This window comes from Leptodactylus fuscus, chromosome 1 (genome assembly GCF_031893055.1).
Source record: "Leptodactylus fuscus isolate aLepFus1 chromosome 1, aLepFus1.hap2, whole genome shotgun sequence".
Lineage (NCBI taxonomy): Eukaryota > Metazoa > Chordata > Amphibia > Anura > Leptodactylidae > Leptodactylus > Leptodactylus fuscus.
In genome coordinates this window covers 75,116,201-75,142,981 of record NC_134265.1, presented here as the reverse complement: position 1 = coordinate 75,142,981, position 26,781 = coordinate 75,116,201, and the positions used below count along the sequence as shown (strand labels likewise).

At 39.2% G+C, this 26,781-nt stretch overlaps 1 protein-coding gene across 2 annotated transcripts in view; it reads right to left on the bottom strand.

Moving 5' to 3' along the window:
- The window catches only part of KCNN2 (potassium calcium-activated channel subfamily N member 2), a 138,403-nt gene that overhangs the window by 99,631 nt on the left and 11,991 nt on the right, over window positions 1-26,781 (bottom strand). For both annotated transcript variants that reach the window (XR_012715529.1, XM_075272245.1), the window contains exon 3: window positions 17,135-17,553. Coding sequence is in view for 1 of the 2 variants with exons in the window: in XM_075272245.1 (XP_075128346.1) it covers window positions 17,135-17,553 (419 nt within the window). In the remaining variant the exon portion in view is untranslated. The remainder of the gene's footprint in view (window positions 1-17,134; window positions 17,554-26,781) is intronic.

Below are 26,781 nucleotides of genomic sequence, written 5' to 3'. Positions count from 1 at the left end.
TTTAATCCATGAAACTCTGTCCCTGTGTGTAACAGATTTACTGGTCTGAACATCATGTCTGGAGAGGGACTCCTAGCATTATAGTTATATATGATGCGAGGATTTACAGCCTCCCAGCGACATACTGTCCCATACTAGATCACTAAAGAACAGTATGTCACTGGGAGTCAGGGACTCCTAGCACCATAGATAACTATAACACTAGGAGTCCCTCTCCTGACATGATGTTCAGTTTTATCTTGGTCATGTATATGCAGGGTAACGTGGGTCCTTACTCTAAGGATACGGCCACAAGCTATGGCAAGATGTGTACGGATTAATCTCAGGCTGCCAGTGACAGCAGTAATATAGGTGTAATACCTCATAGCTACTGTCAACTTGTGCTATGACTGGCTAGTGCAGGCAGTCGGGGATTCTACTGTAATATGTCTGGTTGTACCCTGTGAATTAAAACAACAATCTCCATATTTATTTACTATGTAAGACATGTGGTTCAGTGAGTTTCCAGTTCAAATTATATACTGTATGTGCAGATATACAATATTTGCAGGGCTAAGCCCTGGGTAAATATCTCAATATATTTCTATATGCTGAAGTCAAAAATACTTGAAAACACTTACAGTGTTGACCATAGAATATGGAATCCAAAGACATATTGATAGGGAACTTAGATTGTGATCCCTACTTAGGACAATGTTGACAATAATTGTAAAGCACTGCAGAATATGTTGGTGCTATCTAAGTAACTAAATAAATTATTTGGATGAGGATTTTTGAGTAAATCCCGACAGGAGAGAAAGAGTCCTGCTTACACCACCCACACGCAGTGAGTGATAGTAAGAGTCCTGCTTACACCACCCACACGCAGTGAGTGATAGTAAGAGTCCTGCTTACACCACCCACACGCGGTGATTGAGAGTCTTCCAGTCTTCTCTACACACATACTGATACAGAGAGAGCTGTCAATCATTGTGCGTGAGTGGGGTAAGTAGGACTCTTGGGGTAAGTTCACACATAGTCTTTTGGTCAGGATTTTGAGGCCGTATCTGCCTCAAAATCCTGACCAAAAAGACAGCTCCCATTGAAAGGGAGGCGCTAAGGAGTTTTTTCCGGAAGCCATTTCTTCCGGCTCCCGGAAAAAAAGAAGCGAGATGCACATTCTTCAGGCCAAGTCGCCTCACACTTCGACCTGAAGACACTCCCTCCTCCGCACTAGGCCCATTCATTGGGTCTAATCCAGAGCGGAGTACACGGCTGGATGTCGGTGCAATGCACCGGCTTTCAGTCGCGGCTACCCGGCTCAGGTTCTGGACCAAAAAAACTACATGTGAACTTACCCTTACTGTCTCAACTGGGATTCAGGTTTTATTCAGATTATTATTCTGAAATCTGGTTGCAAATCATATACACTTATATATTACAGAGCACAGTTTATCACCCAGTGTTATATCATACTGTATACTGCTCTTACACAGGGCAATAAAAATCACTTGGCAGGTTCACTTCTAAAACGGGTCTATTTTCTGGACCTATTTCCCATCTGACCCCCTACATATATACAAGTGATTGTAGGGTAGGTGATCTGCTTCTGAACATCAGTTCATTTTTCTATGACGTGGAATGTAGAATATATATATATATATATATATATATATATATATATATATATATATATGTATATATATATATATATATATATATATATATATATATATATATATATACTTTTTCTTTATGTAAGAGAAGCTTTGGAAGGCATGACAACAGGTATCCATGGTTACTGAAACTCTTGACCAACATGAACTCTTCAGTCTACCGAGTGGTGTCCAGTGCGCTGTACAGATTATATATGCTCAATGAACCAAGTGCTAGCTTTTGTTTTACAGAAACCACTGGCAAATATTAGAGATAGATTGAAAAAGATGCATGTGTAAATCTATTCCCTGCTGGCATCACAAGTGCCAAAATTATTAAGTGACAGACTGGCACAATGGCGGTGCCACTCTTATTGCTGCATATGTTGCCCGTCCACTAGCAGCTTCTGGCACTCAGAGGCTGCAACAGTAGCTGATCTGTGCGGAGTCCGAGAGGCTGAAAAACCTGGGCCTGGGCCCCACGTGGCGTAAAAGTGGTGCGGTTTTGGAATTTGCAGCATGTCAATTATACCTATAGAAATGCCAGCGGCTTCTCCATAGGTATAACTGAAACAGAAAGTCAACAGAGGAAACCTTTGCAAACTTTCTGTCTAAGGCTGCATGCACACAGAGTTACATCGGGTTTGTAAAAATACTCATTCACAGCCGTACACGCGAGTGCTGCGGACATTCACTTCAATGGGAGCGCTCGTGAAGTGAATGGGAAGTGTTCGGGAGCCGTCCGCAGCGCTCGCGTGTACGGCTGTGAATGAGTATTTTTACAAGCCCAGCGTAACTCCGTGTGCATGCAGCCTAAAGCGCTGCGGGAAGAACGAAGATGTGTTGCTGCCGCGGTTTTTCTTGCAGCGCTTTTTTGATGCAGGATGTCACGTGGGGCCTTAGCCTAAAGCCAGAAACTGTCATAAAATGTATGATACATTTTCCCATACATCTTATTATATACTTATACTTTATGCTTGCTTTATATAGATGTATCCACCTTCAGATTTAGGCTAAAGTGGTTATCCAGGATAATAAAACATGGCTGCTTTCCTTCAGACAGAGGTCTACCTCCTCTTCTCAGGAAGTGGCATCATCCATTGGTCATATGGCCACACTATAGCTTAGTTCCATGCAAAATTATGTATCAATGGTGAAGGTAATAACACTTGTTGTATCTCGAGTAGCTTTTCATGCTATTCACCTTCACATCACATGTTCATAAACAGAAGCTAATAGGTTTTTCCTCTTGGACGCAAACATACTCCATTAGAAACAACTATGCTGGTTTTCAAGGTAACAAATAATAACTAATGAAAGAAAGAAATGAATTCACTAAGAAACATTTTTCATTTGTTACTATTGGTGGTTCTAAATATTCAGATTTTGAAAACCTTGGCTGAAAAGGCTAAAAAAATGAAGATATTCTACCAGTTGCTAGTCCCAACAAATGGCGAAACCTCCTTGAGAGGACCACTTTGAATTGCATTATAAGGCTAAGATCCCATGTTGTGGAATGTAGCTAAAAAACGCTGTGGAAAAAAACGATTCCACGTCATTGCGTTTTTACTGCGTGTTTCTCTGCGGATTTTCTTCCCTTATTAAACCTATAGGGAAAACATGTATAATTTACGCACTGTGTTATTTTGAAAACACAGCTTTTCTGATGCGTTTGCGGATGGGATTTGCCATAATCTTATTCACTTTGCTGGTACTGTAAAATGCAGCAAATTTTTCAGTGGGGTTTCTGTGGCGGAAAAAACACAGGTTTTTTAGTTGTGGAAACGCAGAGGAAAAAAATACTTTTATTCAATGTGAATCTGTTTTGAGGCTAGGGCTCCACAGGATGGAAACACCGCGATTTGGCAAAAATTACAGTGTTTTACAGTACAGGCAAAGTGAATGAGATTCTAGTGAATTCCATGCCCACTTTGCGGTAAAAACTGCCATGTGGACACGCCACGATTTCCAAAATCGCAACATGTTAATTATACCTATGGAAACGCCAGCGGTTTCCCCATAGGTAAAATTGTAACAGAAAGTCTGCAGAGGAAAATTCTGCGAACTTTCTGTTGAAAGTGCTGTGGGAAGAACCGTAATGCATTCCCGCCACGTTTTTTCCCGCTGCGCTTCATTGCTGCAGGACGTCCCGTGAGGCTTTAGCCTCAATCACATTTTCTAACATAATTTTTTATTTCCCTGGTTACTCACATTGAGGGTATGCACACATGGGATTGGTATTAAGCAGCAAAAAATTATTTTTGCAGGTTTGCTTTGCAAATAATGAAATACAGTATATGTTGAAAATAAGCAGCATAAATTGATAGGATTTTTTGCACAGCATTTTGACAACATTTCTTTACATCCACTTTGCTACTGTATAATATTGTCAATTTTGCACCTACAATTATGTGGCAGCAAATCATCAGCATATCAGTCCTGTGTAGACATATGCTAAATGTATACTCACAGAGTGCAAATTTGTTTTGGCATACCCTGTTTCCCCGAAAATAAGACATCCCTCCCTTCACCTCCTAGACCACCTACAACTGGCAGTCATGTAGGGAATCACCGTCATGACTGACAATTGTCCCTCGCTCCAGCCGCTGCATAAGACATCCCCCGAAAATAAGACAGGTCATATATTTCGGAAGATAATTTAATATAAGACACTGTCTTATTTTCGGGAAAACTGGGTAGTATCGCTACTAGAATTTCCATGGTGCAATTCATATTTTGTTCCACATATTTTATTGGTTTCCATCCTGTAATCTGGTGTTATCATCTATAAAACCGCACATAAAACCATTATTTCTGCTTAACTCACTGTTTTTATTTTATCAGTATAGTGTCTAGCAGTTATACCTAAACATAAATTTCAGGAGATTTTTGCTACTATAAATGGTTTCCCACTGTTGTGTCTATGCCAATCTGGTTTTGTGCGGGACTTTTCTTTAGGCCAGGGCCCCATTTGGTGTAAACGCCTTGAAAACCGCTGTGTTTACAGTCCCTGCAAAGTAAGTACATTCTAACAATTCCATCTACACATTGTATAAAAATACATGCAGCAGAAATGCTGCAATTTCTAGAACTGTTGCAGTTTTGGAAATCGCAACATGTCAATTATACCTACGGAAATGCCAGCGATTTATCTATAGGTATAACTGAAGCAGAAACTATACCTGTCCAGACTTTCTGTGAACAGTGGTGGGGAAAACAGCAATACATTTCCATTGTGGTTTTTCCAATAGACCTTTTTCACTGCAGCTCACTACATGGAGCCCTAGCCTTAGAACAATTTCACATAATCGTATTTTGAATCTCTGCATATGTCCATGCTTATACAGTTGCAGAGTTAAAGGTTATGATATCATTAAAGTGCTATTTTTTTTTGTCCCTAACATGTAGGAACAGCCTTAAGAAAGTGGTTCCCCATTGTCCACATGTACAGATGTAGTTAACCTGAACTTCTGCAATGGCTTAAACTGATATAGTTTGATATTTTATCACAAAAGACAACAAAAACAAATGAAAAGTCTTCGCATAAAAACATTTTTGAATGACCTTTCATTGCTTTGTTTTTTTCATTTTTGTTTTTTTAAAAGGCACGAAAAAGGGAAAATGTTGCAAATCATTGGTACAAAATGCTGTGCCCAAAAAATAGCCAGAAAAATGGCATGAAAACTTCCTCCTATATATTTGTAAGGCATTTTACAAAATCAATGATTGATTGTCTTTCTTCTCCGGCACAATATTATAAAGTTACATTGACAGATAAGTAGTGTACAAACACAACAGAGTACATGGCATGATCTGCCTTAACTTCTGCCCCTTCTGTGTATACAAGATACCACTGTAAGCAATATGCACAGCACTTACGCTTCTTAGTGACCTCTCTCTCTTCAATTAGAGAACACTCATCCGATTACCGAGAATACGGTCGGCTAGTAGCAGAGACAGCAGCGACAAGGTTTAGGCTCCATTCAGATTCATGTTTTTTACATCCATTTAGGAGATTTGTTTAACGAATGCAAAAAATGGATGCAACATACAGATGCAAATGAATGGTCATCTGTTTATATAGACATCAACGTTAAAGAAAAACAAATCTGTTTTTTTCAGAAGGACGTAAAGAAAATTTTTTTTTTAACCATTTTTGGGTTTTTTTTGCATCCGTTAATTTTTTGAGTCCGTTTTTTTTTGCATCCATTGAACGGTTCTATTAAACAGATATAAAAATGTGATCTGAATGGAGCCTAAGCCGGGTCCCCATGGGACGGAAACGCTGCGATTTGCCCACAGCGGAAACGTTGCAGGGAAAAATGGCATTTTATAGTAAGGGCAAAGTGGATGGGATTCTAGCGAATCCCATGCCCACTTTGCAGTAAAAACCGCGGTGCAGACACGCTGTGATTTCTAAAACCGTTGCTTTTTTGGAAATCGCAGCATGTCAATTATACCTACGTAAATACCGGCGGTTTCCCCATAGGTATTATTGTAACAGAAAGTCCACGGAGGAAAACTTCATGAAGTTTCTGTCTAAAGTGCTGCGGGAAGAACGGCGATGTGTTGCCGCCATTTTTTTTCACGCAGCGCTATTTTGCTGCAGACATCCCGTAGGGCCTTAGCCTAAAGGGTACTCAGAGATGAGTCTTTACATGAGGAAGAGCATACCCATTAGTCCATACAACAAAATAAGAAGACATCACCATACCCGTGCAGCATATATTTTTCTGTTCCTAAGTCATAGGCATGTTTCTTATTTGTCCATCCACAACAGATCTACAATCTAGTTTCCTTATATACTTGCATATGGCCACATGTCTTTGTCATCCAGGTAAGTGCATTATGTGATTATAAAAAAGGTGCAATGACATTGCTGAAAGGTGCACATATCAATAAACTAGAACAACTTGTGTTACGCTACAGAGGCTTTTAAGTGTATTATTTATGAATGATTTAGAAGAACATTTTAGGCTTCGACTTACTCCAATTAACTTTTACTCATTTGAAACTTTGGTTGAAACAACAAGCTCGCCCTCCATATTCTTTCCGAACCATAAATCAAGGTGACAGCGAAACAGCTTGATACCTGTCTCAATGAATATTTAACACCTACTTTTACAGTAATTGTAGAAACATGATCGCTAGCCGTAGCAAACCGCCACACTTGATACACCCTCAAGCAAACCAACATGAAAAACTTTGCTTTGACCTTAACAGCACAAAATGATGTACATAAACTGTGTGATAAAGTATACAATGGGATCTAAATTAGTACTAATGATCTATTCAGCCGTTCTACACACAACACTCGCCACATCTGACACTAACATTGCACTCCTTTGTATGATTTCTATGTCAATGCCAACTCCACAAAAAAAAAAAACCATAACATAACATAATGTGCTATTGTGCAATAACAGATATAAAAGGCAACTGTAAAAACCATCTGCTGCATCTGTTAAATACTGCATGGCGCAGTGACAGGACACAAATCAGCCCGGCATTGATGGGGCCTTAGATTTGAGTTCAGCCAGCTCACTGACAGTAGGAAAACGCTAAGTCTCAATGTTCAGCCTTTTGTATTCAATTTCCAATCCAAAACCTGGAGAGGGTTTAAAAAAGGAATAGTAGCACCTGGTCTTTATACTTTCCTTATATTATCTCTCCTTTCAGTCTAGTGCCCCATGTAAACAACCACAGCGGTTTTCAATCTATTGTCCACAATTACAGATCCGTAATTGTGTAGAGTAGACAGACTCAATTCTTTCTATGATCCCATACAGACATCCATAGTTTTACAGACAACTGTCTATGGCATAGAAACCATCTGCAAAATATGGAACAGGTGCTATTCCGCTCCTTATTTGTGGTACAGACTCGCCCATACAAGTGTATGGGATCCATAATCTGATGCAATGTGGACATATATCATATTTTTAGGACTATAAAATGCACAGGACCAGTGGCATAACTAGGAATGGTGGGGCCCCATGACAAACTTTTGACATGGAGCCCTCCTCCCAATCATTTGACATCAGGGACGTCAAACAAGTAAGCCTGAAGCCTGCCTGGAGCCAGGAGAGGTAAGTAATACTGTTTTTTATGTTCCCTCACCTCCCCTGGGCCTCCGATCATTATACTTGGGGGTCTGAAAAGGAGAAGCCACGGCGGCCATGAGCAGGAGCCAGGATCGGTAAGTAAATAGGGCCCATTACCTGCTGGAGTTACTCCAGCAGGTAACAGCCTATTAGAAAATAAATAAATAAATAAACAAACCACAGTGATAGCGACTGTCGCCGGGCCCCCTAATATCCCGGGCCCTGTGGCAACCGCTGCTACCCTGGTAGCTACCGACACTGGCGGCTATTTTTAAACTTTAGGGGGTACTTTAAGTACTAATGCCCACGATCAGAGAAAACTCTGATCGGGGGCATTAGCTCTGGTGTATCCGCTGTATGCTATGACCCGGTTGCTATGGTGACGGCTTTGAAGTAGAGTGGCTGCCATTATCTTTACAGACCCGGCATCAGCTGTAATAGAACGACGGATGCCAGGGAAGGTTGTAGCTGCCAGGGCCCACAGCACCATCACACTCCTGCCGCTGCAGGAAACCAGTGGCGGCAGGAGCGTGGTGATGCTGCAATTCCGCTCCTCCGACATCCTTATGGTCCACATTCGGACCATAAGAGGAAGCCCCATTTTCCTCCCAAATTTGGGGAAAAAAAGAGCTTCTTATAGTCTGAAAAATACAGTATTTGCAGAATATGGATCCGTTTTTGAGAACAGTAAAAAGAACTACAGTTGTGTGTGAATATCATAAGGATGCATGCACACGAACATGTGCATCTATGACTGCATGGAAAGCACATACATGATATGAATGTGTATTTGCCGGTTTTTCAATAGGTATAATTGACATGCTGTTATTTCCAAAAATGCAATGGCTTTGGAAATAACAGCATTTCCGCTGTGGGTATTTTTCTGCAATGTGTGGATTGGATGCTACCCGCACTGCAACCGCCTCAAGCATGTTTATGCTGCCTTTTTTATATAGCATTGTCAGCAGTTTCAAGGGATCAAAACTTCAGACAGACTGCCTTTACTGAGATCAACCTGATTTCCGCAGACACCATTACACTGCCCATACAGGTGTTCATTGCTCCATCGAGTCCTTTCTGTACCCTGAGACACAGCACTATTAGTCCTCTCGGCATGTAACTCATGCCGCTATGCCCTTGTCAGTATGATTACTCACTTTTGTTGTAGGTTGACTGGAGTAGGGGTCATACTGCCTTAGGTTGCACGCAGGGGTAGCTATCACTAAATTGAGAATGGCTTCAATGAGCTGAACAGAATTGTTGCACGCATGTAATGGTGAATAAAATATCAGAATGATTTTTCACTTGGATATTGGAGTGCTGCTTTTTTGCTTTTGCATCACTATATATAGGTTCCCCCACATTTGATACTGTGTCAATTTATTACCTATAAGTTGGGTTTTTTTTAGTTTTATTTTTGCACTGTTGACTTCGAGAATACTTCTATATCAATTTGTTATATGGTTATATGATTCACACCGCATCTTCAATAAGCTGACAGGAATTGAGTGGTATTTATTATGGCACTGATATTAGATGCATATAGCTATAATAAAACGTATCATGTGTTCTATTTGATTTTCTGAGCTCTATTCATACTTGTATTGGATTCTAAGAACAAGGCACAGAGACATGTTGAGCTCACCTCCTCTACAAGTGTAAGTATATAAGGCTACATGCACACTACCGTTGTTAACGTCCATAGCAAAAGGACTGTAGCAGAGTAAGGCCAGGTTCAGACAGGGTTCTTTGGCACAGAATCTGATGCGGAGGTCGCCTCAGATTCCGAATAAAAAAAACGGCTAGCTGCCCTGGCATCCAGTCGTGGCATTCTGCTCCGAATTTGGCCCAAATAAATGGGAGTAGTTGGAGGGAGGTGTCGTGAGGCAGATATCCGAAGCTGAATCCGCCTGGAGAAAGGGCATGCCGCTTCTTTTTTTCCACGAGTGGGAACAAACCACTTGGGGAAAAAGGAAATGACCGGATCCCATTGATTTCAATGGCAGGTGTATTTTTAAGCAGGATTTTTGTATTAAGCCACTGAATAAAGGTTGTCCTTATAAAGACTCCCAGTTGTACTTAATTATATTTTCTATCATAGAAAATCAATGCCTTCCCAATATAACAGCTCTGTATTGCCATGCCGGGCAATAAAAAGATTAGATGCAATACAATCATTTGCTGGTCATCTCAACAATCTCCAATAAAGGTGCAGTTTCATCTGTTTCATGACCCTATTTCCCAGCTTATGATACACAATACATTTGTTATATATCTAACATACCACCCCCAGTGTTAAACGTGAACAATTTACTTCCTGGAGCGCCTCATTCAACATGGGAAGCCATAAAGCAATTAGCAATGGTTGAACTTTTGCTGAGGCTTGAGAAATCTGTCTATTCTTCAATAATGTGCTATGTGGACTCCAGTTGAGTGGAACAATCTCCTTTTTTCTGTTGCTAGGTCTTATAAGGGAACTTCCTAAGATTCCAGCTGAGCTTCAAGCTGAAGCTGTCATTCGGGTAGAGCTGGTGGAGGGTAATGTTCTTGGCAGGTGTCTTCTTTTAATGAGTCACCAGGAGCACTGACTCTTAAAATAACAACAAGTAGGGTGAAAGAGAATGATCATTGCTATGCAGTGTCTTATTAACTTGCAATATTGCTGCTGTGACTAGTGTGGTCCATAACGCTCATTCATCCTCTCAACAGAAGAAATAGATTTCCTTGCCTGTTTTTGATTTTTTAGATTTTTTATAATAGTAGTAGCATTCCGATAAAAATATTATTCTCCTGTTAAGTTATGCAAACCGATTTGTAATGTACCAGTGGCTGCATTTGAGAGTCATCCACGCCATTCTGGTCTTCAGCTGTTGACCAGCAACAAGGCTCTCCAATTGACACAGTGGGACATATTTCTCAATAGTAGTCCGACACTTTTTTGTTCACATCTGTGGCAAAATTTATGGTGAACGGCATTTACGACATATTTATGAACAACATAATAATACAACAGGATCGACACTTTTGAAAAACGTGCACCAGAATAGACTTGGTTTAAAGTATCTAACTTTACGACTCATTTCTGAAACAGAAAAGAAGGAATATGGTGCAGAATAGACCACATTTAAAATGGCGTAAACTTATGAATTTACGACAATTTACTTTCAGCGTCATAAATTCTTGTCATTGGCCACATATTTGTCTGCTCAATAAGTGAGAGATGATCATTGTCCGCTTAGTTTGAGCCAAAAATGTAAGGTTTTTCATTCATGCGCCAAATATTGTTTCAAAATTTTAGGCTACAGATTTTGGCTACATGTTGTGCACCAAATATTTGTCTCATGGTGAAGCTCGACACTTTTAGTTGAATGGTGTTTGAGTTAGAGTTTTGGTGCTTCTAGAAACACTCCATACTTTTGAAGATCTGTACGAAAGATTCATAAATATGTCTAAAACTATGAATGGGTTTTGTAATTTAAGACAAAAGAGTGCAAAGTTGGATGGTATTAATGTGCCCCATTTTCTATTGCATGGACAGGAAGTCAATTTCTCTTATTGTTCCTATGAGATGAATAGAGAGACCTATAGACTTCTGATCCATACATGAAACACTGTTTCAATAGGAGAGTCAGAGTATCAGTCACATGACACAGGACCAGAAGAGACAGTACAGCCTCCGGTAAGAAGATTATCTGCATTACAATTTTCATTATGTACCTTTCTAACTGTCCATAGAACAAAAATATGTTTGGGAGTGCTATTTTATGAATTTAATGAACTAGCGACTGAGAACTACATAGTCTTTCATACATGATGAATCTCTCTTGGGTGGCAGGAGCTATGTCCCAGCTTCAATCCTATCTGTGTCCAGAGCCTACTGTTCCCAAGGTGCCGCAGCAGAGACAGGTGTGGACTCTGAGAGCTAAGGGCAGTTAATATGACTTCTTTTATTGTTTCTTCTATGTATTTTTCTGTTATGGACCATTATTCTGTTGGGGGCCACAAGGAGGGGACCATTATACTTTTGGGGGGCACAAGGAGCGGACAATTTTGCCATTGTGCTGTGTAGGGTATGGTTGGGAATGGGCAGGGTCATGACTAGGGTTGGAGGTATGGTTTATTATGACACTTAATCTTGTGCGGTACACTGCATAGGCTGCATATATTTTCCCTTTTAAAGGTAGAGGAGGTTTTCAGAAATCTAATTCATATTGCTTAGTGAATATACTATATTATGTATAATCAGAAATGTATCTGAATCCACTCCATAGACCAGTATCACAAGGTTAACAAATATTGCTGGTGTGCTATAAAAGGCCAGGACTCCATAAAGACTTTTGGTTTCTTAAATATTACATTACCTCAGTGTTATTCTGAGAAGAATGTGAAGAATTCCAACACTGCAACCCTCAATTTTACCAAGACTGCTGCATAGCCAAAAATGATTGTGGAGATTGAGTCTGAACATACGTGTGCTTATTTTTTTATCATTTATATGATTCATTTTATGTTTTGGTAATTTTTTAGCAAGCACAAAATCACAGATCTTTAACCATAAGTTTTTGGGGTGACAATACGATGGCTTTATGTAAAAGTAAGTTTAATTCTGTCTAGTAGAAAGATAAAATACAAGTTAATTAACCAATGAGCTTCTGATGTAGTAATTGGAGACAGTAAGCAACTTATATGCTGAATCATCAAAATGTAACTTTGCTGACTGGTCTCAGAGGTAATCAGGAAAGAGGTTCTAATAACATAATCTAAAATGCCAGAACATTAAGGCCCATAGAGATCCACATAGTTCGAGTTTTCCTCCAAGGCTGCCTTAATTACTAAAGTACAAATTTACTTTACAGTCATAAGAGATCAGGATATGTCTATAGAAATGTATTTGGCTTTGAGATGGAAGCTCCATTCCTCCTATTAATGTATCCCCACTGTATACTCTACATCACAATCACAGAACATTAGATGCAGTTCACGATAACACTCTCTATGGCTAAGATAGAGGAAACAATGTAGGGATTTTTTATTTTCTAAGGGCTCGTTCACATCTGCGCCCGGGAGTCCGTTCTGCAAGTTTCCGTTTCCTGCGCAAAACTGGGCAGGAAACGGAAACCTGCAGTCAATTTTCAAACCCATTCATTTGAATGGCTTTGAAAAGCGTCCAGCCGTGAGCGCCGGTGAGTGTTTTATGCTCTCCGCGGCAAAACCGTTTTTTTTTTAAACTGGACACAGAGTCAGACAACAGTACTCTGTGTCCGGTTTAAAAAAAACGGTTTTGCCGCAGAGAGCATAAAACTCTCACCGGCGCTCACAGCCGGACTTGGCATGACAGGTTTCCGTCTTCTGCATGCAGAAAACGGAAACCTGAGAATGGAGTCCAGATGCTGGTGTGAACCCAACATCAGTGTATATATTATTTTACACTTTTGTTTTATTGTCGCAGTTTCTGTTTTGTTATACAGCAGTCTTAAGGGCATAAAAAGCCCAAGTCAAGAAACTACGTATGGAGAGAATGTGGTGGGTAAGCCATGTGCCATGTACATTATGCAATGAATGGGAGAAAGAGCTCAATTGTCCCTATAAGCTATCGCTAATGGTGGATCCTGTGTTATCTCTAATGGTGTTGCACGTATCTGCTGAACCAATCCCCCATTCTGTTACTAATACAGCAGTAATATAGAGAGGGACTAGTGGCAGGAACATATCACACAGGGAGCACCCACAGAGATGCCCTTTTTCTTGGGCTGAAAATATGGCTGCAGAGTGCCCGAACTTATTGCCCCACGCTCACCTCACAGCCAACAGATCAGCCTGTAAATTTGGTGGTGAGTGTATTCTCGTCTTGATGTATAGTCCCCAATTTCACAAAATGTAGTTCATGTCATCTGCATATCTGTGTAACAGCTCAAATAACACACAGTATGACAAATGTTTGATTAAAAGAGTGATATCATTGTGTGTTATCTATTATCACTGTGTGTTATTGGTGTTATTTGTGGTTTTACATAGGACTGCAGATAACAAATACTACATGATCTGTACTGGGGGAGTTATCACTGTGTTATCTGTGAAGTTATATAAGATAATCCTTTAATAGTCCCACAGTGGGAAAATTTCAGCATGTTACAGCAGCATAGTAATGCAGAAACAGGATAATACACAGTAATATATTACAGACGTAGACACACATATCCTGAGAAGAGAAGATATACTAGGAGTCCATAGCAGCTAAGGAACAGAAGAAGAAAGAAGGAAGACATCATAATTAGAGATGAGCGAGTAGTATTCGATCGAGTAGGTGTTCGATTGAATACTACGGTATTCGAAATACTCGTACTCGATCGAGTACCACTCGCTATTCGAATGGAAAAATTTGTTGCAGAACCAGTGTTGATTGGCTGAATGCTATACAGTCGGCCAATCAACCCTGGTTCTTCTCCTACCTTTAGAAGTCTTCTCCGTGCAGCTTCCCCGCGGCGTCTTCCGGCTCTGAATTCACTCTGCCAGGCATAGGGCTTGGGCAGAGCTGACTGCACATGTCGTGGGCATGCGCAGTCGGCTCTGCCCAGGCCCGATGCCTGGCAGAGTGAATTCAGAGCCGGAAGACGCAGCGGGGACACTGCACGGAGAAGACCAGGAGGAGACGGAGGATCCAGCCCGACCCTCACTCGTGGACTTGGTAAGTTCAATTTGATAAAACGTTGCCTACCCCTGAAACGAGCATTTTTCCCCCATAGAGTATAATAGGATTCGATATTCGATTCGACTAGTCGAATATTGAGGGGCTACTGGAAACGAATATCGAATCTCGAACATTTTACTGTTCGCTCATCTCTATTCATAATCATAATCATTAGTTTTCTGTGCGGAGTGATCTTCGCTTGGACTGATGTAGATTATACAGCCTGGTCGTGGTTGGAAGGACTGCAGGTAACATATACTATATTATCTGTACTCGGAGAGTTATCACTGTGTTATCTGTGGTGTTACATAGGACTGCAGGTAACATAAACTATATTATCCGTACTCAGAGTTATCACTGTGTTATCTGTGGTGTGACACAGGACTGCATGTAACAAATACTACATTATCTGTACTCGGGAGCATTATTAGGGTCTTATTTGAGATGTTACCTGGAATTGTATGTAACACCAACTACATTATCTGTACTTACAGAGTTTTCACAGTATTCCATCTGTGGTGTTACATAGCAGTGCAGATAAAACCTAATACATTTGTGCTCAAATTGTGTGTGTGTGTGTGGTGGTGGTGGTGGTGGTGGTGGTGGTGGTGGTGGGGGGGGGGGGGTGTAAAATGGCCACATTCTCACATCTAGTCAAAGGCTCCACTGTATATTCTGTCATGCATCACAATTTTTTCAGTTAAAGTGATCAACACCATGACAGAATCTCTTGGACCCCACTATGTAAATGGGGTCTATCAGGCATTGTTGGTGTTTGTCATGTAACAGTTCCTGGATACTGTAATTTTTGTTTTTCTGGTCTTATGACTAAACAAAAAATTGAAAATGACAATGCAGATATGAACTCAGCCATACACACAACGGAGTACAGGTCGAGTAGGTGTCAATTTTTTTAAAAGAAGACATTCGGATCCCACTTAGATGACTTCTGAGTGTTGCCCAAGTGCATTTTGCATTACGGTAATCTGTATGGAGGCTTCATTCCATTACAATCTGAGCAGGATAGGACCTGCACTATAAATATTGGCATCAGAACCCCCCTTGGATGTCCCACTCAGTCCTGTGCATGTGCCTTATAAATACAATTTAGGATATAGGAACCCAGGCTTGCAAAGTCAAATAGTTGTTTTTACATACAATAAACAACTAGTAAACTTGCCATACGTTACTTATATCAACATGTTTAAATATTTCCTATGTCATGGAACTTAATTCAAATTTTTTTTTATCGCATAAAAAGATTTTCCCTAATGACTTGTTTTGACTATTGCTGCTTTTCTTGGTAACTATGGTAACAGGGGTTTGCTATAAACTCGTTTTCATGAGCGGTAACAGAAAAAAAAAAGATAAAGAAAAGAAGATTATATACCAGAACTAGGATCTCACAAAGTACAAAACACATAGCTTGGCTCACTAGTTACATACACTGTCCCACTGGGGTGGGGAAACATTTGATAGTGTGCCCAAATAAGTACATTCGCTCTAATGCCAAGGTCAACATTTGGTATAATGCTGTTCAGCACAGAGACAGTCATATGCAAAGAACGTGTTCTGGAATTGTCTTACTGCCATGTAAAGGAATCAATACTGCTCTTAGCACAAATGATATGGCTTCTGCACTCTGCCATATTACAACCATCTGAATGTGGACGTACACTGATGGCAACCCCCACCATTGACTCCCACTGTTAAGGTATGTTCTAAATGAGGATGCACCTTAAGGACTCTCAAGATGTATGATAGAGGTAGCTATAACTATAGCGTACATGTACATTATGTACCCTCACCCTTAACATACCTTATAACATATGGTATGGTGAAGTTGGTGCCTAGTATAACACTGCTCCCCTATACACCCCATGTGAAAAAAATGATAATGAAAACCTGACTTAGTTATGTTGATGGCAGTGCAGGGGCTAAGCTTTATACACTTTACAAATTTGTTTCAAGTGTTCAGTTCCATTGTCTACATGTACGTAAAGGCAGTAGGAACCTTGAACAAATATTAGCCATTAGATTTCTAGCAACTATAACCTAACAGAGTTTTCTGGATTAGAAACAAAGATCTGATCTAAAAAACAGTACCTTGTCTGTCCACTAGTTGTGCCTGCTATTATATTGCAGACCTATTTATTGTATAGGGATGCACTGCAATAGCAAACATGGTCTATGGATAGACACAGAGCCCTGGAGATCCTGGGAAACCTCTTTAAACACTACATACAATTTCTAAAACATTTTTAATTGCTATAATGTATCTAGAAATACATAAATGAAATGACTTCGCAAATAGTATTGATTGAAACATGGACAGCAAAGTATCTTCATGGCTGTGGACTACAAACAAACCTTATATATTCTGAACCTGAAGTCATAATCCATTCTCTTTCTTTTTACTCATTTACAGACAGGAAAATTGAGTAAAATGGAAAAGCATGACTAAAGACTGCAGGTTTGACTACCTGGTTTATTTGTAGTCTATAGTCATGGAGACACACTTGTCTGCGTAGGAGCTGCATACAACCAATGGCACAGCCTTTTACAAAGTACTCTATGAAAATACACCCACTAATCTTGCTTCACCATTCATGTCAAAGTAGAAGAATGATTCTAAATTATTAAGTATGCATTAAGCATATTCAGATATAAATAGAAGCCATTAATAGAGATCCAAAAAAGAGGCCTACCTTTCACAAGCGCGAACAGTCCATGCAGCAATTATCCATAAGGAGATGCTAAAAACCAACAGTACTGTTCCAGGACATATTGTCATTAAAGTCTTCATTACAAAACGTGTGTTGAAGTTTATTTTGTTTAGTGCTCCAATGCTTCGAGAAGAGGCATCAGTAAAAAGTTTGCTATGCAAAAGCATAACTCTGGCAATGAGATAAAGTCTTAAGAACATTGGTATAGATAAAATAATATCCACATCAGCTGTTGCTGTGGAGGGGGTATAGGAGAAGGCAAGTCGTGCTGTCCATGTGAATGTGTAATTTCCTGGTATAGGATGAATTGCACACACTAGTATTTCCAGGCAGATAAAGAAGATCCGCTCGTAGGTCATGGCTATTCTCCAGTCATCCGCTCCATTATCCACCATGAATAACTGTAAGTATAAAATGTTTTAGTAGTTTCAGTTACTACTTTCTACAAGTAACATAATAGTAACATAGTAAAGCAAACAAAAATTAGAAAAAAAGGTAGATTATTTTTGTAAACTAGATGGTAACTAGAAGACTATGAAGACGTAAAATGTTGCACGTACAATATGATGCCTTGGGGAATCTAATGCTAATGCCTGCACTGGATCTAATATGGTTGTGTTTATTCACTAAAATGATAAGCGACACAGAAAATCTTGCTGTGAGTAATACCGCTTTTCTTTGCGGCACACCTTTTGAAAGTAACTTCATTTATACTCTTTTAAATGGTCCCAAAAGTAGGATCTACATTAAGACCTGAATTCTAAGCAGTTCGAGCTAACTGAACTAACCCTAGGTCCATGTCATGCCCTAACAGGAACGCTAAAATGTCACCACATTATAGAGACGTGGAACAGGCCACAATATTTTCTATTTTTCTTGGCTTGTATGTGATCTAAATGTTATAGAGCAATTCAAGGGTATCTCTGGTATCCTGTACTGGGAATTCCAAGTGTTATTATGTGTAATGTAATGCCATTACTGCGTCCCCATATGGCATATAGTTGACAATATATAGACGTAAACAATCTCCCCAAATCTTACCAAGAGAGTTACTTTAATACAGGCTAGATTATAATATCACATGAGCAAGCAAAACTGATATACTGTACACCTAGTACAGGACCTGAGGGGAAGGAACACGGCACAGTAATTCAAAGGTGGATTTCCATTATGATATTGGAATATTGGGAAAAAGAGTAACATGTAGTCAGCATCTTGCTCTCGAAAGACCCTGAGGATGGTTCAATTTCGATGGGAGATAAGCCCCCACTAGAAGTGTCTGGCAGAGACTTCCCCTATCCCAATTGCAAACACACACAAGTGCATGTGTATATAAGGAAAGGGAAAAATAGATGTTGGCCAAACACTCATCTATCAATATCTATCAATAGTGTTTGGCCAGCATAAAACTACAGCTAGAACGACCAACCAGGCTTGTCTCAGCCATGTTCAATTTTTGTGTATTATGAAATCTAAACCTGGTGGAAAACCAATTGCATCCACTGTATTTAAGCATTTTTTGTTTTAAATGTAGATTGTGAGCTCCATATAGGTCTCACAATGTACATTTTTCCCTATCAGTATGTCTTTGGAGTATGGGAGGAAATCCAGGCAAACACAGGGAGAACATATAAACTCCTTACAGATGTTGTCCTTAACGAGATTCAAACCCAGGACTCCAGTGCTGCAAGGCTGCAGTGCTATCCACTGAGCCACTGCGTTGCCCCTTGTTTTGTTTTTTTATTATTAAATGTAGCAGATCATTTGTATATTATATGATGGTTAAAAGGGTAAAATGGAGGTAATGTTGAAAAATTCATTTAGAACTTTTTGTTAGTCAAAAAAATTTCTATATGTACCACAAATAAAGTTTTAAAATCTACAGAAGTTCTAGATTTCCCATTTAGAGCCCTGGAACCCAAATTTCTTTCTATATTTTTCATCTACTTATGTGTAGGTATTTTAAGCATAAATTCTAGAATACGCATTCTAAAACATCTCATACCTAATATTAAAATAAAAATAAAAAAATGAAATTAAATATGAAATAAAGTCTTACATTAGGTGTACATGTTATTTAAAGTTGAGGTCGATATTTTCATGGCAGTGTGAATACATGTACAATCAAAAATAGAGCATACAATGGTCCATAGAAAAAGTGTATATGTTCAATACCAACCATTACAATTTAAAGAATAACCATGCTGTGTCCAGCACATGTTGATACAGCTCACATTTACCGGCTGTAATTTCAGAGTAAGCATTTATCTAATGTAGTTTGCTAATAGAATGGATTGTGAGACTGAGCACTACTAGTAGAAACTACTGAGAGTATACCATGAACCAACTCCCAGGAGCCTCTCACCAATACTGACAGCTGTGGTGCCTTAAGTCCCATCTTATGTTACATGACATTTCACTATTCATTACATCATGTAGTAAACATGTCAAGAAGAATGGCTATAATGACTACTTGGTCAGGAGATGTAACTAGGATGAAGTGTCATTCAATAAATCTTGAATGGTCAGGAGGGATGTGAGCCTACGTGCAAATAGCTGCCTTCCTTTTGTAACAGGCAACAGGTGCACCTCAAAAAAAGTGAAGAGTTTTAGTTCTATGAACTGTTTTTATGTTATTAGATGTGAATTTCTCTCCATATCTTTTTTGATAGACCACGTGTATCAGTATCATTTTTAGTTATGATGGGTAAAGAAGGCAAAAATTGTAAAATAAAATAACTTGCCAAATATTGTTCTACAATTTTCAATAAAGAGTCATGTAATATAGCTTATGCTAGGAGACTATAGGGCCTCTGAAGGGAAACATACACAGCAGGCAAAGAGTCTACAGGTGTGTAATATGGATCTGTAGAAACACTGGGGCAGGTTTACGAATAACAATGCTCTAGAATTCTAGAGCAAAGGGATTGTAGGGTTATAGGTTAAACTTGATGGACTGATGTCTTCATCCAACCTCATCTACTATGTAACTATGTAGTGTAAGATTGCACTGTATTAGTTTAACACAGAACTAGTCAATCTGCCCAACTGTGTATTGCCATGGCTAACTGGCACACTAGTACCTGAAGTCATAATGTTATATGAGATTTAACTGGAGCTGACATCTGATCATGTGAGGCTCCCAGTAAAGTTAATAAAGGTGTCTGAATCAATTTTTTCAAGTTATGTATTTGCGTATATACTATATGTTCACAATCAACTTTATATATTAATGCAAACTTTAGAAATTATAGGAATGTGGAAAAAAAAAAAAAAAGTCCATATTCCCCCTTTACTTGCAGATGAGTGTACAACAGTACCAGCAGAATTCAGACACCAAACTGTACGATTAAGTAATTGCAAAATGTTCTCATTAGATAGACAATAAGGAAAAAAAAAATGTCATCTATCATAATTAAACAATTACCCTACATTAGCTGTTGTGCATGAGGAGAAGCAACATGTCATGCTTGTTGTGGGTGAAGTAGTTCTTTATTTGAAACCTCTTATCTCAAAGCCTCTCTCAACTACCATTGAGATGTGAAGATTGTTGTCATGGACACATAGTCGTAGGAGAGGAAATATCTATCGGAGGGTTGCACACAAATAATTGGACTAAATGAAAAGCAAATGATTTTCTGTCTTTTATTTTGAATACAAGAAACCCATCAACTAGTGTATATGCAGGATAAGCATTGAGTCTACACTAGGGCTATGTTCGCATCATTTTTATGGGCTTTGTTTAATGGATATCATACAGTGACATCCATCAAAGGCTCACTGTAAAAAAAAAAAAAAAAAGTTAAATGTATATGTTCTTTACGGGATACAGATGAAGGGAGAGGGATAGTGAAGTCTCTACATCATTTCATCCTCCTTGTTAGTAGATTACTGATATATACTGTTAGAGGCTATTAGGACATTCTTTCTTTGGCTAATGTAAGTCTATGGACACATTTACCATGCATCATGGGAGCTTTCCTAGAATATACCATGCATATATACCAAACCAAGCCTTAGAGAAATAAGAAAACAACCTACTAGCTTGTATGGAAGAATATTAAGAACATGCTCTATGTCTGAGGTCAACAACCTTCACCATTCCAGTTGCTTTGAAACTACAGCTCCCAACATGATCCATTCACTTCCATGGGAGTTCCTAGAACAGTAGAGCAGGTATGCATGCTGGGAATTGTAGTTTTACAACAGCTGGAGTGCCGAAGGTTACCTAGCCCTTATCTATGTCATAGAATGGTCATTTTGCAGGAAGAGGAAGGAAAGGGAGAGGGCTAGCTGAGTAGTAGCCATCCTCTTACAAAAGTAATATTCATAAGTAAACTCAGTACTTGCTAGATGTATTGCTGATTCCTGGTTTAATGGATGTGCAGTCCACCAATATATTCAGTAATTCTTCAGTCCTAGTATTCCGGACCCTCCTCAGATTATGGGATTGCAGTATGAGGTAGTTATTAAATTGGGTCTGAATGGTGTTGGGAGTACCAATGTCCATCACTGTATATCTATAAAGAAGGTGTTACCTTTCATTGTAATTCTACGCAATGATCATAAATACTGTTGAACTTTAGTGTTTATGGCACAAGCTGAAAGTGTTCTCTACTGGATTGAAAGTTTATTGTAAGGCTCTATGGCCAATATAAAAATAGTATTATTTAAGGATTTCAGTTTTAAATGTAGATTGATTCTAACAATTTGATTTAAAGGGCATCTGACAGCAGGAAAACCAATATCAAACTAATGAGAACACCTTACAGAGCAGCTTCTACTCTTTAAAAAATATGTTTTACTTATTCTACATTGCAGCACCATTTTCATGAAAACAGCATTTTATGCTTATGCAAATTAGCTGAAAACAGCTTTTGGGGCATTCCTTCTGCTCCTGGGGTTTCACTTTCAGTTCTAGATAATCACTCCTAACTGACGCCCATTTCCTCCCCCAATTGCTTGAGTGATATCTTCCACTTTATCACATTTTGTCTGTAGTTAGGGGAGGACAGCAAAGACTTGGGTTATTTAAATATGGTGCCCGCTCAGAAGCTGAGCAGGCTGCATATAGACAGCATCTTGGGTGTTTTACATAGCGGAGACCTGACAGCTAGAGATGAGCAAGTACTGTTCGGATCAGCCGATCCGAACAGCACGCTCCATAGAAATGAATGGATGCACCTGGTACTTCCGCTTTGATGGCGGCCGGCCGCTTAACCCCCCCGCGTGTCGGCTACGTCCATTCATTTCTATGCGAGCGTGCTGTTCGAATCGGCTGATCCGAACAGTACTCATCTCTACTGACAGCGGTTGTTGCATTCAGAAAAATCTCAGGCATTTAACTCCTCAAATGCTGTGGTCAGGTGAGACCATTTCATTTTCATGTACCAAACAGCTTCCCCCTTCCCTATATTATATATTATTTCCTCATATGCCAGAAAATGTTCATATTATAAATATATTTAATCTATACCATGCATGCAGTGTCAGGAAAAAATCTAAATGGCTGAATCACCATATTTTCGTCATTTCGCATCCAAAAAAATGAAATACAAAGTGATCAAAATTCTATTAATAAAAAGTACAAATTGCCATGCCTAAAAGAACCCCTTACAAAACACCATACAGAAGAATATAAAAAAGTTACATGTCAAAATAAGACACACAAAAAAATTAATTTTAAGTTTTAAATGTTGTTAAAAGTATTAAAACATAACAAAAACTAAAGAAATTTGGTACTGCTACAACTGTACTGACCCGCAGAATATTGGTAATGTGCACACAATAAATGGCGTAAAAATAAGACCCTCAAAAGAATTTTGCAATAATGTTTTTATTTCTATTTCAACACCATTGTGAATTTTTACCAGCTTCACAGTATATTATCTGGATATTAAATGGTGTCATTAAAAAATAAGCCCTCATATTGCTCTGTGTTAAATGTTATAGCTTTGGAAGATACAGAATAAAAACTGAGCACTCAAAAATGTCTTAGTCACAAAGGGGTTGAACATGCCTGGGAAAAACACATGTCTATCGTAAAATAGAAATTATATAATATAATACAAGGGCAACAGGGAAAAAAATAAATAAATAATAAAAAAATATATATATATATATATATATATATATATATATATATATACTGTATATATATATATATATATATATATATATATATATATATACTGTATATATATATATATATATATATATATATATATATATATATATATCCCACTAATATTACTAATATTATAAATATGAAAGTTTATGGGTTTGGATGTTTGTGAGTTTGGATGTTTGCGGGTCAATCACGGACTTTTTGGAAATTTCACAGAGTGCTACATATTGGTCAGGAAGGAAACATAGGCTATTCTAAAAGTGGGTAACTCACCACAAATCGACACCGTCAAAAGGTGGCTCCGTCAGTGCGGGAATTTCATTGCACCTCCTATTGGTACATGGTGGTGTGTGGGCAGCCTATGGAGCCAGTGCCGCGGCCTCATACGTTGGCAGCTAAATGTGGGGGGAAGGCAGTGGTGGGGTGGAGGTGGCTTGGGGGGGGGTTCTGGGGGGGGGTTAGTCAGGGGTCCGGGGGGGTGTGCTTTGGGGGTAAGGGGGGGATGAGGATGGGGGGAGGGAATAGGTAGTGAGGTCACCTGGGGGAGTTTGCATGTGTAGCACTGGCAGGGGACATTGTTGCATGCCGCGGTCGGCTACCGGATGCTGTGCCTGGATGGGAGTGGCGGGTTTCAGTGCAGTGCGGCAAGGAAACTGGCTCGGCCATGCCGCACATGCGCCGGGAAGGCGGATGGGTGCGCGGGGGAGTGTGGGCCTGTGTAAGTGGTGATTGACGCAGGGAGTGAGGGTGGCACGGACGAAGTCGCAGGTAATGCTAGTAAATATATATATATGTATATGATGAACAATAACATTTAGCATTCATCTGAACTGCATGTGCCAAACATTTTATGCACAGTAAATGTGATATTATAATTTATTGATAAAAATAAATAGTGATATCTATTTTTATACAGGATGACCATTTTATTATTTGGCGTTGATTTTCTTTTTTGTGCTTTTTGTCAATAGTCAGTAGAGTCACTTAGATATGAAAAATGGCTATGGTTACTGCAGATATGTGATTGAACTGAACGTTTTATGTAAACCAGACATATACAATAATACACAAACTATCCAATAATGTACAAGCCACATTTAATTTTGCACTGCTATGCATTAGCCAACTATTCATTTTATAAAAATGCATTGAATGACCAAATTTACCCATATGGAGTGAATTTAAAGCAACACTAAACAGAAAACACACAAAATTCCTAGCACTTCCTCCCTTCAACCTCTCCACACCCTTGATTCTATTCTGTCTCTTAACAATGTCAAAAGTGAGCAGTATATGAAGAAATTTCTATGTCTTAGAAGCTCAGCCCTCCCTCACTGTCTTGTGTCCAGCTGAAGCAGGAGCCTACTTGTCTGCTGTGCCTGCTCTAAAGTTGGACAAGAACATTGTTAAGCTTCACCCCTTGGATAAACCCTGACACCTCAAGCAGCGTCCAGTCAAAAATGGAGCAAATCAGCATAAGATTAAGGCCTCATGTACATGCCTTGGTGTGCAGGCTCAGGGAGACAGTAAATTTTAGAGCAGAATACTGTACACTCATATGGCATCCAAGTATCTCCCATCTGGTTCAATTCTGGTCTCACAGATAGGACATATTCTATAATTATCGTAATGGAACAAAGCATTGGACTCCCCCATTGGAATAGCCTCAGCCTGCACACGTGTGTGTGCATGAGACCTAACCCTTGTGTTCTATACTGTGTGAGAGAGAGTTATCTACAAGTATGTGTGTGTGTGCGTGCGTGCGTGTGTGTGTGTGTGTGTGAAATGTATAGCATGAAATGTTAAGGAAATTATGAAAGATGATTAAGGCTGATTCTCGTATCGATACAAAACCTGACACATGATGAATGTTCAAGGTGGTTAAATAATAGCTTAAAAATAGAGATGTTATTCAGTGATGGGGCTAACATCTACCATGGCAACTGACCGCTGAGGAAACAGGATATTCCATCACTATAAATATACCATTACTCATATTAGAGCTTTGCAGAATTCTTTTACATCTTTAGTGATAATTAGGAAATGAAAATATTATTATTATTAATCTATGAAACAAATCTGATAGATTAAAACACATTTTACTCTTTAGTGGTTGTCACAATAGTGCAGGCTGGAGTTAGACAGCAATTTATGTAGAGCAATGACTTCTAGCAGCATCTGAGATCATAAAAGTCACATACAATAAGTCCCCATGCAACTTTAGCTACAATTTTCCTCCCATTTTGTGAAAGGAAATAATATATTGTAGGAATATACATAGGTTTAAAATCTTTGCATGCTTGTGCTCCTTTTAAATGAGTCTGTCAGTAGAAAATAGATATCAACTAATGACAGTATATTGCAAGGTGGTTTCTACTCTTTCCAAAGTTGTTTTTCTTTTTCTGCATTGCAGCTCCTTTTTCATTAAAATTAGTACATTGTTATTATTAGCTGAAAGGGGCTTTAGGGGTGGTTCTTCTCCTACTGGGGCTTCACCCAGTGCACGCAACCATGTATTACACTGATCCATGTAGGGGCCATGAGCCCAAGCTGCAAAACTCAGGATAGGCCTCGGGATAGGCCGTCCATTTTGTTTCTAGCCTTAATTCCTGAAGTGCATTAGTTTGCGGAAAGCATGGACTGCACATCACAAATACATTCTGTGTACAATTCCTATTTGTATATGTACCGTGTGCATGTAGCCTTAGGGTCCATTCACACAGAGGAAAATAGTGAGGAATTTGGTAGAGAATTTTACACACTGAAAAAAAAGCCTCCCATTGATTTCAATGGCTTCTGCTAGCTTTTTTTCCACGTGGAAAAAAAGCTAGCAGAACCCATTGAAATCAATGGGAGGCTTTTTTTCAGCATGGAAAATTCCACACCAAATTCCTCACCATTTTCCTCTGTGTGAATGGACCCTTATACTACCCTTATACGACCCTTATGATAACTCATAGCAAAAACCATTGCAAGAGTTATCACACCTAAAGATATCAGACTCAAGATAAAACATACTCCAAATTATAAAGCAACTTTTAATAAATGAATAGTGCAGATGAATGTAATAAATATCTTATTAAAGAAAAAAGCTTCTCAATTTATCAGACCAAGGTCATGAAATGTAAGCACAGGCGGCACAAGTGGGGATGTCCCTTTGTGCAGCCCGTGCAACCCCTTTTATTAAATGAATAGGAGCCATGGAAGCCTGTCACAGTCATGCGTAGGGGCCCACTGAAAAGAATGGGTCAATATGCTATCTGTGAAATACGCGGATAGCACACTGCAACGGGCCTAAGTTACTTCTAATAAAGTAATCTACAGAGAATGAAGTTTGAGGAGAAGACTGTTGGAAAATATTGCTGTGTAGCCTTTCAACTATTTTACTCATGTTAATGAATGGTACAGCATTTTGACCCTGAGGGAAACATGGCCATGACTTCCAGTCATAAAAAATGGCAAGCTCTGCTCGACTTTTTTGTGATGTTGTGGCATCCTTGGG